Source organism: Coloeus monedula, assembly GCF_965178545.1.
Source record: "Coloeus monedula genome assembly, chromosome: 4".
NCBI classification, from domain to species: Eukaryota; Metazoa; Chordata; class Aves; order Passeriformes; family Corvidae; genus Coloeus; species Coloeus monedula.
In genome coordinates this window covers 6427463-6443526 of record NC_138784.1, presented here as the reverse complement: position 1 = coordinate 6443526, position 16064 = coordinate 6427463, and the positions used below count along the sequence as shown (strand labels likewise).

General features: G+C 40.0%; 1 protein-coding gene across 1 annotated transcript in view; it reads right to left on the bottom strand.

The window, feature by feature from the left end:
- Window positions 1-760: 760 nt before the first annotated feature.
- Window positions 761-16064, bottom strand: part of PDE3A (phosphodiesterase 3A) — a 76678-nt gene continuing 61374 nt past the window's right edge. Inside the window, exons 9-15 of the mRNA XM_082279847.1 lie at window positions 15377-15488; window positions 14037-14150; window positions 12456-12655; window positions 10878-11081; window positions 9221-9376; window positions 5550-5790; window positions 761-2133 (exon numbers count right to left, since the gene is read on the bottom strand). Of these exons, the coding sequence (XP_082135973.1) occupies window positions 1886-2133; window positions 5550-5790; window positions 9221-9376; window positions 10878-11081; window positions 12456-12655; window positions 14037-14150; window positions 15377-15488 (1275 nt within the window). The 3' untranslated portion in view covers window positions 761-1885. The remainder of the gene's footprint in view (window positions 2134-5549; window positions 5791-9220; window positions 9377-10877; window positions 11082-12455; window positions 12656-14036; window positions 14151-15376; window positions 15489-16064) is intronic.

The following is a 16064-nucleotide window of genomic DNA, read 5'->3' as shown; positions in this document are numbered from 1 at the left end:
TTCTTGGTAATGGGCTGCAGAATCAAAGTAGAAAAAGCATACATAGTCAAATAATTTTTGAGATACTGACGTTTATATATATAATTCCTTCTGTGGGAACAAATCTCTAAATTGTGTGGTACTGGTCGGTGCTGCCAGTCTCCAAGAGCATTAATATTTTAAAGCCTTGATCCTGTAGACCACTGGCTTCCCAGAAGGGTCTATACAAATTACTCAAGACTTTATTTGTGGGGTTTGGAAATGGCTACGCTGTATAAAAATGTTTTTGTATTTATTTTTTAAAAAATTATCTTTACAAAACAGCTTTTCCCTTTTTTTCTTTTTCTTTTTTTTTTCTTAAAGATATCATTATCTACAGGAACCCATAAAAATTTTTCCATATTTACATCTAGATAGCTAATCATTGACAAATATACCGTGACATAAAATATTGAAAGTGAATATCCAACCTTTTAAATAGACATTTGGCTCACAGCATAAACAACAGAGAAAACAAATGAACAGAACAACAACAACAAAAAAGATCTGCTGTTCTTACAGGCCTGATCTTTTTCTTTCTCTTAAAAAAAAAAAAAAAAGAAAGAAGAAAAGTATATTGGTGGGATCAAACATGCTGCTTCTAAGCAGAATGCCAGCAACAAACTGCTCCCATCCAGCACCTCACACTGAAAACCCAAGTTCTCTGAAGCTCACGTGAGTGGTTGCTGGGACACCCGAGTGTCCAGCCCATGCAGGACTGGCACCTGTCCCCCATGCAGCTCCTAATGCACCCTTTGCATTTTTCTGGGGAAGGCCATGGCCCCCACGCTCCCCCTTCTTTTCTCTCACAACAGTTTAGCTTTGTTCTTAAATGGTACATTTGGTCATTGATGCCCAGAGGCAGAGGGTGAGGGCAGAAGAGGATAGTGTGCTTCCAAGATAGCTTCCAAGCACGCATCTGCTTCCCGTTTTCTCCTGCCCAAACACTCGTGCTGACCCCACGCAGCTGTTCACGCGTGCAGCAGCACAGGAAGGGCCAAGTCATCTCCAGGGGAACAGACTGCTGTGTCACACAGTTACCCCTTTGGAAACAGCCCTCCTGGCACATCCCTTTCGCCAGCAGTCTGGGAAATGCCGAGGAGGAGGAGGAGGTGGTGCCGGCACAGCTGGGTAGGGCCAGAGCGGCAGCCTGGGCCACTACTGAATGGCTGCTGCCTGCAGCTGGAGTGCAAACTGGGATTGGAGGGCTATGGGAAAGCAAAGCTCCTCAAAATTGTTCCCTTGCAGGCACAAATTCTCTAAAATTCTGGCCTTCTGTTTGTTGTGGTATATTGGGACATGTGCTACAGCTAGTGTGGTAAGAACTCAGACTATGCTATATTTCCTCACATCCACTCACACTTGCAAACACCCCCTCACTCACACATATGTGTTGGCAGGATATATCAGCATTCATATAAAGCTCTGGAACTTTTATCCCTCAGCATTAAGAGCAAAAGCTACTTAACTGGTACCTTACTGTTAACTGCAAATGTGCTTCAGAAGCAGCATTTCCTTAGATAACTTTCTTCTGTAAATATCACAGTGACCATAATATATCATTAAATGTATTTTGCTGAAGTGTGCAGCCAATAACCCTGGCTATATATATATATTTTTATATAATTCCACCCACCCCCAAAATCTCTTCAAAGACAGTCTGTAAAGCCGGTGTTGCAGTGTGAAAGCTTCCTTGAGCATAGGAGTTTAAACAATGTACCTCACCATAAAAAGGAAAGAGAAACAAATTAAACAGCTGTAGGCGCATTATCCCATACTTCTACAGTGTTGTGTCTAAATGCTGTGCTGGCTTGAGAAAGAGTCTGTGCACGAGTCAATCTGTCTTAAAATACTGCTGTAAATATTGTCATTGGTTTGGTTCTACAGTTGTGTTCTCCTCTTCATCCTTCTTGGCCTTCCCTTTCTCCTCCTCCTCTTCCCTGATGGCCTGGATTTGTTCTGAAGATTGGTGCAGTGTGGATTGCTCCGTGCCTTGCTTCTCTGACCCAGCTAACCTCTCCTCATCCTCAATCACTTTCTGCCACATCTTATGGTTCTGAAGCAGGTGCTGAGTGATCTGACAGTAGATTTTCCTCCTCTTGAACTTCTTCTTTCCTGTAAAACACCATGTGACATTATGTACTGGTTTCTATTGGGGAAGGAAAAGGGACTGAAGGTATAGGAAGCAGACAGAGTGTACTGTGACAGATTTTTAAACCCACAAATTTGAACAGTGTTAAAATTCAGAAAGCTGTGTCTCTCCAGACCTTGGGGAAAGCAAACGGGTTTCCTGCACAGTTTGAGCCCCAGCTTCATCCTATCTCAAGGCTGCATGTTGTGCCTGACTCTGCTGCTCACAGCAGCACCTAGTCTTTGAATGATTATGCATCAAACATGTTGCTGAGCTGTTTCTGCTCATTTTATATCAAGTTCTTAAAGACTCTGATCAACACACATTAAATTCTGTGCCCTCCCCACCCCCAGCAGATTCCTACTGATAGTCCTAGGAAAAAAAATCCTAATTTTTTTTTCCCACATTTTACAACTCAGAAGAGCTGTAGAAGGATAGTGAACGATTACTAATGAAGCATTAGTAATCAAAGGAGGGAACCCATTCCTATGTCCCATTTTCAAAGTCATCTATCTCTCCACCATCGCAGTGGAGGTGACCTTAAAGCTTTAGCACAACATTGCTTTGGCACCAGTCTGAGCACTAAAGAAGGACTCATACAGCCAAATACTATCAGGAAGCTTGCTTCTCTTTGGTTTTGAAGCACCAGTCCCCTGCTCTTAGCCTATGAAGTGTTTTTGTCCCTGATGGTTCTCATGGCTCCTGACATAGCTGCACTACAAGTGTTTTGCTGTCTGAAGGGTGGTTTTTTTTTCCTGTCAGTACAGCCTGTCCAACACAGATTGTTAACTCCTTAACAGTACAAAGTTTGAAAAATTTTCCTGGTCATTAACAGTGACAATGGCAGTCACAGAACTGAAATAATCACCCCTCCAAAGACCACTGCTGATTTTTCTTTAAAGAAGGTGACGTAGAGGAATGTTTTGTACCAAATAAATTTGCGTGGATTAGTATTTGCAGGTTGCCTGAAGCATGTCTGTGTCAGGATCCAAAATGGTTAGCCCTTGAGGCTTTTGAACTGGAAACAAAGAGCTTTTCACTGAGCACAGACCAAATCCAATTCAATCCTTCATTAGAAAGCCCTTGGTTCCCTGTAGGAAACCTTCAGGTTTAGCACTAATAGGAAGCCCCTACCCTGCCAATGCCACAGCAGGACATTCTCTCCTGGGTTTCCCAGGTGACCCCACATCTTGTTGCTCTCTACAGACACTGGCTGTGGTGTTAAAATTTGTCTGAATCACTAAAGACTGAGTCTGTTTAATTCTTATACTTGCATAAGACCTTCAGGGAAAGTACGTTCCTGTATAGTAAAAAAATTATTTCAAGCTACCTTAAGTTTTGTAACTCTTAAATTTATCTGAACTGCTTCAGTGAATTATCAGGACTTAGGTGAAGTGTTTTCTGCCACAATTATATTTCTATCTGCCTAAAAGGCATTTTCATCAAGAAGAAGATCTCTCCCAACATCTACGCAAGTCTTAATATCTGTGCATCTGACATCTCAACCTTTTATTGTTTCATTAAGAAAGTTTAGAACATCCAAAATTGTGTTGATCACTGGTATACATTTCTAAGGAACTATGAGGCCCCTACATTGACACAAAAGGTGTCACAGAATCCTGAGTAAGATCCACACAGTCACAGAGAATTTAAGGAACCAGAAGAAAACAATTTGCCACACATAGGTATGATAGAGAAGATGAACATCCCCCATTTGGTACAAAGGAAGTAGAAAGAATTTGTTGGATATTTCAGAACTTCTGATTCATTAATCTTTAAAGTTTTGAAGACCATAGTCTAAAAACACCAGGCTGAATAGTAAGGTACTATAACAGGGTAGAATGTGAAAAAGAAAACAGAAGACCACTAAAATCGGTCTGTTTGCAACGTGAAAATTGTTAATAATGATCAGTGCTTTTAACCTGAAAACAGCATTATTTGACTGCACTACTGGTGATACAGAAGATAAGTGAATAGAGATACAAGATGAAAGGAAACAAAGGATTTCAGATTAAGGTTAGACACTCCATGGATATATGAGAACATCCTTCATCTTTTTTTTCATGTTTTAATACGGCAGCATCAGTTTCAGGCTTTGGGGTCTGTGTTAATTACCAATTGCATACACTTCCTCCTAGCAGGCACTTGCATAAAGGCCACTCTGCCACAAACACGTGGCTCTGCCTATTACAGAACTGACAGATCATGAGGTGCTAAATTAAGCCATGTGTGTTATATTGATGTTTACTGTTCTCTACAAGATTTTTTGTGCATGTGAACATGCTAAACTTAAAATGTGTGTGTGTGTGTGTGTGTGTGTGTGAACAACAGGAACACCAACAATGATTTCTTAAATACCAACTGTTTACCTTGGGATCTTATTAGAGGTAAAAGGTTAATTCTGCACATCAGGAGACAGATTTTAGTTCCAATCCATATGTGACTTACTGCACTCATCAAATCTTTCTCAGCTTTCCCAACAGAAAACAGGGATGATACCCAGGTAGGGCATGAGTGTGTGAGAAAGAACAGAAAAACTGAGGCTGTTGAGGGGAAAAGCTGTATATTGGTATTTCATGAGTGCACTTAAGGGTGGCGTTTCCTGAAAGTTCTAGATGTAGGAGAGAGAGAGAGGGAGAAAGAACATGAAAGGAAGAAAAAGATAAAACATGCAGGATTAAACCGCTAAAAGAAAGAAGTCTACAGCTGCAGTATTTTCTCTTAAAAATCACTTCCCACAAGTGCCTGAAAACTCCTTTCAAGGTAAAAAGCTTTAATCTCAGTACAGCAAATATTAGCAATGTTGCCTTTCTAGAGAAGAGGCAGGAGAATATGAGCTTTAGTTACTGATTAGCCAAGTGATGCAGCTCCCAGCACACAACACAGCAATGCTCAGTGCCAATTCTCTTCCCACTCTTCTCCACATTTCCTTGAAGAGATTTGCATTAAAATGATTCCATCGTTAAAAACTCTCTTACTGCATCAGCATTTCAGACCCTTATTCTATTATTCCTGTACATCACACTAACTCATGGAAATGATGAGTGTTTTCCTCGGAAAATCTTCTCCCAGACTTCCTTTTTTCAACTGAAATTCTTGCAGTCTATTAACACCAGTCCTGAAAGAGTCTAGAAAGCCCTCATGCACAGACAGGTGACCCACCACCAGAAACCTCAACTAAGGTAGAAATAAGTGGTAGATATGAACCACATTGGTCCTGAAACCATGGAGCATCTCCATTAACAATGTAAGTGGCTACAGCTTCACCAAGGACAGCACTGACTCACTGTCCCTCTGGAGGAGGCCCATGTTGAACCTGGCCAGCTCACAGCCTCAGCTTAGTGTTTTGGTCACAACATGGAACTTGTTTTGTTGGAAAATGTAAGTGTCAACAACTTACTGGATTCGGCATTTTCACAAGTTTCCATTTCTGCTGTTTCTTCCTCTTCTTGCTCATCAGTGTCTCCTGATTCATCACTATCTTCTATCCATTTTCCTGGCATCAGCCCCGCTGAGTCATAGGAGTTACACAGTGGTCCCACGATGTGAGTGATGAAGGACTCCTGGAGGTGTGCCAGCTGAGGAGCAGAGCGGTCCATGAAAGGGCTGATTGGCAGCCCCAGGCTGGCCTCTTCATCACCCTGGAGAGGAAAAATAGCCGTAATTTCTCTGAACGAAATGAACCAAAACTATGTCACAAAAAGGGTGTAAAGCACATCCAACCAATTAAAAATGCTGAAAGAACAAGAAGCAAAGGCCAATGGCACTTCCAGCATGGCACTGCTACAGTGCCATCGTGTCAAATGGGCAAAGTTACAGCTCTTTTCTTGTAGGAGCTGATACCAACCCACTACTGATAACATGAATTTAACAAGGATGTTAATGACTCTGCAGAAGGATTCCCCTAGCCCTTGTCCTGAACTTTACACTGTGTGAAAACTTGAAAATTATTTCATTTCTTTATTTATATTATTTCAAAAAAATCCCTTCTGATTGTGTGATTGCTAGCTCACACCAACCTTGTTTACCGGGAACAAGACAACTTCAACAAGACAACTTCTACAAGACAGGGCTATCTCACCAAACTAGTGTTCTTAATGACTTTGTCCTTATTAAAAGTAACCTGGAAATGTCCTCTTGGCTTTGGGTCATAAATATTTGTTTCCTGCGACTATTAGAATCATCCCAATGAAAGCAGACATTGCTCACAAGCAGTAAATCTTTCCCATGAAGCTTTTTCTTAGCTTTTTTTTGGGGAGAGAGGGAGGTATAAGAAGAGTTTTTTCTCTCTCCTCTCATGATGTAAAATAAAGTAAAACTTCATTGCAGAACCAAATCTGATATACTCAATTTCCTATCACAGCAAAGCTTCTGGTGATATCAGTGCACTTTCAGCTGAGCAGACATTACAAGATGCCATCTCCCCCCCCAAAAATATCTAACCTCCCTAACAAGCCTGATATATAAATTAATGCTTTTAATACAATACAGAGTCCTACATTTAAGGATATAGATTAGAATTTGGAGATACATTTTCAGTTTCCATTATATTATACATTGCTCATATATATCTCCTTGTAATGTAAATTTTTCAGAAGTAATGGTCTTCATATCTGACCTGTCTGTATCTGTGTTCGGTGAAGGCCAAAAAATGAGAGCTAAATTTTGGAGCACGTACAGCAAATATCTCATTTCCTTATGTTTTGTTCGTTACTTTTATAATAACCAACCCTGAAATGTTATGTTCAATCATTAAAAACAGAATATTTGTGTTGACAAAACACTGAAACATGCCATCCATTCTTGAAATAGCAAGCAAATTAAAAAGAGGTGACAGCTTGCTCTTCTTTACAGAAACATATCTGAGATTTCCTGGTTGTGAGCTGGGAAAAATGCTGACTGTTGAAATGTCTACAAATTCTTTTTTGTTGTTCTGTTAAAACATGATTTGTTATGTGAAACATCTTGCAGTGTGGTTTTTTTTATTCTAATATGTCTAACCTGTCTTCAAATAATTATGCTGGGCATGTGAAGAGAAAGAAACATCCTGCAACAATATGACACAGGATTCTGAATATTTCTATACAACACATTTTTATTAAGTAGTGTTTATTTATGTGAAATTCTTCAAAGGAATTGGGTTTTATTGTAACAAAGATATTTCATGATTTTCACAGCAGAGTGAAAATATGTGTGCTTTTTGATAATACTTCCTGGAAAATTCAAACTTCCCATAAAATTCTCCTTTTTAAAAATGAAAATATGAAGACTCTTCCAGTTGCAGAAAAAAAAATCTAACACTCAAAAGCACGGTGAACACGGTTTAATACACCTCTTGTAGCATATTGCATTAAAGAAAACCAGATTTTATTATAGGTAAAATAAATTGAGAATCTGGCTTATCCTCCTTAAAGTCAAAAGTAAGTCCAAGAAAGAAAATGTTCTCTGTTTTGAATCCAATTTCTGGATGATGGAAAACAACACAGATTCATACTGTGGAACGGATAACACAATATCTTCCCACATCTGTATTCTCACAAGCTTGCTTCACTGTCCAACACTGCGATGATATTAATGTATTGGGGCACTTCCCTCTGATGTAACTTATATTGGAACAAAGGAAAGTCATATAGCACATCTGATTAACAGCCTTTGTCTGCCTGCACCAGTCACCCACATAAGCTATGATCATCACCAGCATTGTGAAGCACAGTTTGTTGGGACAGTTGTAATGAAGAAAATTTCCTGGAAGAAAATTTCCTGAAAGAAAATTTGGGACATGAAGGTCGTTTTGGGACACACTTTCTTTGTTTAAGAAAAAAAAATGAAAACAAAAATTGAATAATAATATAATATTCATAATATATGTAAGGTTCATTGTACTGTCTTTTTCTTGGGAGATTTAAAAGAAATTACGAAGCTTCAGGTCAATGTTCGAGTTTTGTTCCTTTTCCTGTCTCCCTACATCCTCCAGAAGTCAGCAGCAAATCCTGGTTGGTTTTTTTTTTTTTTCCAAACTGTAAGTGCAGTAAATTTAAGGAAAATTGAAAAGGTTTTAAAAGGGATTAGTCTGTGACTCCAAGTTACTGCACAGCCTCCTTGAGAAGTCTGTGGGTTGTCTGGTTCAGTGATTTAGCCTGCTTGCTTCATCTGGAAAAGACAGGATGTGGAGTTTAATCTGACCAAAACATTCAAAATGTTCCCACTCAGGAAACAGAGGAATAGTGTGGGAACAGCCCTGACCCTTGCACTCAGCAGGGCTAAATAGGTTATAATGAGAAAAGGTTCAGTTAAGGGCTCCCTTACACCTAGAAAGAGAGGACCAGTGCCTGGCTGTATTCCCAGGTCTTTGTAAATCAATTTGTGGCTCTCCCCCTTCCTTGTGCCACCAGCATGGCCTTGCATAATTAGTGCAGTTGTACTGACAAACCTCTGAGAGCAGGAAGTGTTGTCTTCAAAAATAAAGTACGGGTCAGGATCAATGTGTAGGGAGCAGATGTGGTTGGCTTGTGATGAGCTGAAAGCCAGTGTTACAGTCCTGCTCAGCACATAGAGGTTCTGCTTGTGTGAACAGAGATGTGACCTGCAGGGAATCTAGAATAATCCCACTGCTCTGTTTAGATCATCTGAACAAGGATGTTGTGTCCACTTTTGGAGACTACATGCCAATAAAAGTGTGAGACTGCAGAGGAGAGCCATGAGAACCATCTGATGTCTTGAAAGAACACAGAAGGAAGGATGAAAACATGGTTTGCATTAAAGAAAAGTGAAATGACAGCCATGATGACTGACAACAGGGGGAAAAAAACCCAGGAAAGGAACACTTGTTCACCATGCCAGTGCTTGTCCACAGTGCCAGAACTGAACAGTTCAGCCTGTAGAAACACCATCATCAGAGGTCTCTGAGGACACATCAGAAACCTCAGTGACAAACGGACTTCCACTGGTCCAGCAAAAGAATGGTTTAATGCAGCTCTAGCCAACCTCTTCACTCCCATTCTCTCCCATCACCAGCTGTACCATGCTGCAGGACTGTTTAACACCAGCCATGCAACTTTGGAATGCATTTACCTGTTCATAAAACTCATTGACGATGCCTTCTGTCCACTGCAGATGCAAGTCTTTGCATTTTGCAGGCCCATTGATGTCAGCCAGCTTGATGCACATCTGACAAACCAGCAAGCGGTCGTTCTCATTGGTCCAGTCAATTCCAACATCATCGTTCACCTAGGAGACAGGAGAAAGAGACCATGACAGTAATCCTGGGCAAAAAGATGCACCCACAAAGGAAGTTCTGACCTGGGATACTGTACAATATATTTAGCTATTTAACAAAATCACTAGCATAAGCAGGTGAGCTAACCCCAGGCTGGAATTAACAATATGGAAAAAGAAAAGTAAATGAAAACCAAAGAACATTGAGATGAATAATGAGAAATCAATATTTAGCACATTATGCACCTGTTTAAAGCACTTACTAGGAAAACAAACAAATGCAATGTTTCCATGACATTTTTCAGGAAGTAAATACCTACTGGTGTATAAATATAGATTACCATAAACTACCATGCTGGTTTGATTGCAGTGTGAAGATGTGTGTAATGAGCTTATTTCCCTGTTTGATCTAAGTTGAAACTATTTCCACCCTTTTTCCTTTTCTCTATTTTTCCCATACCTCTCACAAGAAAAAGTGATACATATTACCAACTGCTCTAAAATAAAAGCAGAAAGATTAAGGTTGGAAGGGACATGACTAGCAGGGATGCAGAAGGATCTCAGACTTTTATGGACCTACAGATCAGTTTTCTGCCTACCCTGGACCATATTTAGGGCCTTTCTTTGCAGATTCTTAAAGCCTAACAAAGAGAGATGTTACAGGGAAATGGAAAACAAAACCAGTCGTACATCTGGAGGCTTCAAAGTGTCAGCGTACAGATCCATCCTAAGCAGTACCACAGGAAAACCTTTTATCTGTGTCACCAAAACAGCTAGGAGGTCCTAGATATGAAACACACTGTTCTTGGGGGTTTCTCACAAGGAACAAGAAAGCAGTACTAGTTCCAAAGGCAGGTAACCAGTTAACATGCCAACAGCTTTGATGGGTGATGGAGTTTATTAAAATATCTGAATAGGAGGTGAATTCCAATAAGTTAGGTTGAAACTGTAAACAGATTTTAAGAAAGGTTTCTCAGGGTTGTGATTTTATGCTCACCAAATGGAGCATGCAGGAAAGATCTTTAGTGATCTTTCTCTGGAAAGAGAAAGGAAAGGAAGACCATGCTTTCACTGCATTTGGAGTTAGAATGTCAAAATTGTTGTGATTTCTGTGCTTTGATAATAGAACAGTGTCACTAAATCAGTGAAAATTCACTTAAAGTAGCCATTATGGAAACTTAGTAATAACATCTTTGATTTTTCCCCTCCAAGTGCTTTGCTAATAGGTCTAAAGTGCCAGTGAACCATAAAGCAATGCTGAAAAGTAGAATATAAAAATAGTCCGTAATATTTTTAGCCTTAAACCACCTTCTGAAAAGAGTGAATATGTATAAGAAGAGAAGCTGTGCCTCTAACTTTAAATGAGTAAAACCCAACGGAAAGGCCAGATTATTATTCAACATTCTACAGCAGCCAAAAGGACATTCAGAGGAAATAGAAACCCTTTTTGTTGGATGCCACCGAGGCCCACAATCTTTTCTGACCATCCCCCAGAAACCCAAACTAATCTCACCTTGGCGTTGAATTTGGCAACAAAATCAAAGTGTTTCTTCAGGTCAGTAGCCAAAATCGCCTCAATGACGAGGAAACGGAAATGCTTGAACTCCACGTGGTCCAGATTGACCAGGAAGTTGTACTCTGGCCTGGACATGAAGAGGTTCCAGGCAGCAGCAGCGTGGTGGTTCTCCAGCACGGAGCGGTCGTTGTACAGCACTGCCTGCGGAAGCAACGCGGGCAGGGGGACACTGAGGAACATCTTAGCAAAATCACAGCAACGGATTATTCTGTTTCAGGCCAAGGTTAATGGCTAATAGAACACAGGTGTGTGCTTCCCTGATTCTCAGAATTGCCCTCATTTAATGGATTACTGTCTTTGGTAATTGCACCAGGCAACTGTGTCCATGTAGGCCTGGTTCCAAATGCAGAAACAAGTCAAATTCCAGTTTCCAGCCTGAAAACACATACTCAGCCTGACAGATAGCTCAATGCTATATTGGTGAAATCTTTACCAATATAGGATTCGTAACTCTCATAGTCACGGTAATTCCATTAAGAAAATAACAAGAAAATTATTTTTTCCTACTACTTTATTTTCAAACTAGAGGCAATACATAAAGGCTAATCATCTAACTTCTTTTTCTGAGTTTTAAAACCACAGAGCTACAGCACTTGTTTCTTACAATTAGATTTAAAGATAGTACGTATCTTCTCCCAGTCTATTTACCCGGCCAGAGTATCAAAGTTCTTCATCACAGAAATGCATTACAAGGATGAGAAGTATTACTATCAATTTATAGACACATACTGATACCAGAGCGAGTTCAGGTGACTTGCTCTTGGCGACAGAGGAAGTTTGGTTGCAAGCTGGGGAGTAGATTTCTGCATCCCTACCCCACTTGCCACCATTAATATATCTTTTTTTATTTCCTAATCCATAGAAGTATTTTCTAGCACAGTGTGCTGAAGCCAGGTGGGTCAGCTATGTAAAGTAAGGAAAGATGATCACATAGTTAAGCCAATAAAGAGTAACTCAGAATTGCTGCATTCAACTCTCAGGACTGGCAGCAACTTCTGTGTAACCTTAGGCAAGCCTCAATTCTACATTTATAAAACTGAGATTATTTTTCACTCCCTGCCTCCAAATACTTTCATAAAAAGACTGCAGCTGCTCATGCTCTATAGAAACAACATAAAATGTGTTATGATCATGCACAATTAACTTGCAAAGCACAGTCAACTACACAAGTGGGTTTTTAAATTTTATTTTAATCTTTCTACGCCTTATTTGGTAGAATAATTCTTCCATTCTTTCACAGTTACAAATCCTCTACCAGTCAGCAGAGCTTTAGCTTCTCCTTCACTGACACAGTTTATCAGTACCTTTTTCTTAACAGCTCTGCAAACTGAGAGTGTATAGGGAGACTCTTACCAGCAATCCCCAAGTGAAGTGATTATTTCTGTCACTTTGATAAGTTGTTTCAAAATATTTGGCAGACTTGTGCTTAATGGAAGCCACAGGCACCACTAGCAAGGAAAAGCTGTCATCAAGACCTTCCGAACTGTACAGCAACACTGCCTGAGATTTATTTACCTGAGGAGCACTCGTTGCTACCAAGAAGGCATTGGTCCTTCCTGGGTGATCATAATCATGCATGGCTGCAGCTACATAAAGAGCCATCAGCTCCAGGGCAGGGATGTTGCCAGCCAGGCATCCATAGCTGTCATCTGTAGGTGTGTATGTCTTCGAAAACACATAACCCATGTGGCCGTGAGTGATTCCACTGTCAGAATCTGAGCAGAAATAAATAAATGAAAACAGTAAAAAATCCAATGACATTTTTTCATTGGCCTACTGTAACAGAAGCAATAAAGAGGGAGAGAGGAAGCAAATTTACAATACGTAACGGAAGAGTAAATGCAGCCTGACCTCAATGCTTTCTGTGCCTATGATCCAGTACAATAAGGCAAACAATTGGAAAGGAACAAATCCTGATCCCACCTGGGGATCTTCCCGACATCCAGCAAAACCTATTTTCAAACTATGTAAGTTACAAGCAGGAAGACATGGATTCACAGCCATGCCGGAGCTTTGTGAGGGAACTTGATCTTCCCACTCCTTCCTCTAATTTCTTTCATCATGTAGACAAGTCTATGAGACACTGATAGTCCTTAAAGCAATGGACTAGAATTTATTAATTACATTGCAGTGCATTTTTTCCAATATGAACGTCTAGACTTCTAATCTTTGCTGATAATCCTCTTACCATCCTCTTTTTGAAGCATCTCGAGCATACCTGTCACATACTGAGATGCTTTGCTAATTTAATCTGAATGACCTTGAATGGATCTTGCATGCAGCTGAACAATGTTTTCCAAATAAAAAACATCAAAAAACCTCAAAACTCAACCCCCTCTCATTCCACCTCACCTACAAAGCCACCAAAATCCCTTTCTAATAAATGTTTCCAGGAATAAAACCATTTAACACGAAAAAAAAAAAAAAAAAAAAAAAGAACAAACTCCTGCTTTTCCAGCAACTCTCTGAGAACTCCCACAAAACACAGACAGGTCCTCTAGTTGCCACAGCTGAACATGGAGAAGTTAATACAAAAATGCAAGAAGAACAGCTTCCTGTAATGAGCAATCATAAAACAGAAGGAGAGTGAAGTCTTGTAAAGCAGTTGCCAGATAGTTACAAGTCTCTTTCTTTGGAGACAGTGAGGAAAAGCAAAGAACACTTCATGACAGCCAAGCAGTGGCAAGTGCACAGCACTACCTGCAACGCCCCAGAAATTTTGGAATATCAAAACAATGAAGGGTTTAAGGATTTAAGTCTACGCTGCTTCTGGTGCAGCATTGAAAAACACTACTAATATGATTTTCCTAGGAAAAAACCTATTGCAAAAATCAAATGGTAACAAAGATCTGTCATTATAGGCGACCATGAAGGCTTGCATTCACACATCATTAAATGTTAAGTATTGGGTTTTGGAGGAACAATTCCATTCCCTTCAAAGTCACACAAAGACACCTGAACACCCTCAGCGTCCACAGTGTTACTGAACTACAACACTGTGTTACAGATTGCAACAAGTTCTGCATGCAATCCTCAACTGCTGGTTTACACCAAATTTCATGAGAGAAAATTTAAGAATACAACATTAAAATATACCTGAATCACTTGCTGACCCGTGGTCATTAATCACAGTTGGGAGTCCTGGGATGGGCTGAGTTGTAAGGTACCACACGGCGTGTAGGACATCAGTGGCATGGATTCGGTTGTGATCTGTGATGGGAAGAAAACCACCCAGCTATAAAACATCAGGCTATTTCTGACAGAGGGATATCAGCACCATCTAGTGGGTACTGTGTGGCAGTCAATCCAGCAGAGACAAAACCAACATTACCACGAGCATCAGGGTTGTTTTTACCTTTCCCACAGAAATAAAAAAAAGATAAATTGATTTTGTTCTAGACAAGATATTCCTCTTTCCTAAAACAAAACACACGAGAAAAAAACCAAGGAAATAGAGTGCTAGCTTCACAAAAATCCCAGAGACTCTATGAATAGTTAAATGTTTTAAACAGAAAGGAATGGCTTCAGCAGAACAGGCTGTGGGACTTCCATCTCTAACCTCCTCAGGCTGCAATCTGCTGCTTTAGATCCCTGATCCAGGTCAAACACAAGAAAAGGACTGAAACTGTGTCTCTTACTTTCCCAGAACAGAGTCCAAACCACCCGGCTGAAGGCATTTTGAGGTAGTTTTCCTTAAATCCTTCCCACTGTAGCTGCTCCAACTGGTATTTATTTTTTTGACAGAGAGACTATATGACTTTTTATAATAATGTCTCCTACATTTTTCTGGGAGTGTAAAGAAAACATGTTCCTCAGTGCTGGGTTTATCTGCCAGCTAAAGGGGGTAATAACTCTTTCCTCTTGGGAAAACAAGAGTCTTTTGCAGCTGAAGCAGTTTGATAAATTGGATTTGAATACTTTGGGGATGACTGAAAAAAGGTTTTTCAGTGAACAAATGCTTCCCACTGAAAAATATCAGCCAAGCTGTAGTTACAGAACAGGGTTCACTCATGTATTTGGCATATTTTTTCTGCTTATAAAGCTCATCTCCTTTGGTAGCACAGCACTGGTACTGTGTAAAAGTCCAAGTTGCCTTTAGGGGGTTAAATGTTTCAAGAACCTCCAGCTGGGGCACTGGGGTTTTTATGCACTTCCATTATCAGAAACAGTCTTTACTTATAATAGCTTTATATGATTTCTGGCTTGTGCAGATTTTGCCATGAATTATGAAACAATGTGAAACACAAAACACAAAGAAAAAAGCTGGGAGGCTGTGGTTCAGCACCAGCCTCTGCCTAGCCATCCATTTGGTCATGATGTACTGGAAGAAAAAAGTAGCTGTTATAATGTGAGAAGAAAGGCTTCAACACACAAGCATGTGGAAAACGCCCAAAACTTTAAGGAAGCATCATTATCTGCCAGGAATTTTTACTTACAAGGTATCTCTCGGTATCCACACTCCAAGGCATGAAAGTAGTTCATAAATTCCCTCACTGGTATTTTAAAGGTTTCAAACAGCCCCATGTCTTCAAAAAGCCTGTATGATACCTGAAAGAAAAAAACAGTAAAAAACCATGCCGCTAAGTAGATGAGAAAAACTCTAAAAATTAGATATAAAACTCCTTAGGTCAAATTACCCCATGAAAATCTGCTTTCCTCGTTGTATTTTCTCAAATTCATCTGATCCAGCTGTAGCTGCAGCTATTTGCATTTCTAGAGGGATATGGCTACACAGTCAAGATATTAGTGCCTAACAGTCTACCTCATTCCCTCATTACAACCCTCCAGATGTTGTTCTCTTCCTTTCAGGCATATGAATCCCTCAAGTTTTGCAAACACCTCAGAAACCTAAATATGTAAAGATGTTCAGAGGTCCTCGGTGCCTTTGGAAAAAATTCTCTACAAACTTATCTCAGAAACATCATCAAGTTAAATCAATTCCCAGAAATGGAAGAGCAAGCAAAGGGCTGACAGAAAGGGGAACCATGTGGATCCTATGCATTGTGTCCTTGCTTTCTCTCCAATTCTGGAAGTGAAATAATAAAAATGACTTCAACAGGATATAAGAGGCAGCAAATAGCTTAGGAAGCAGAGCTGCTCTAAGTGTTCCTGCACGGTAACCAC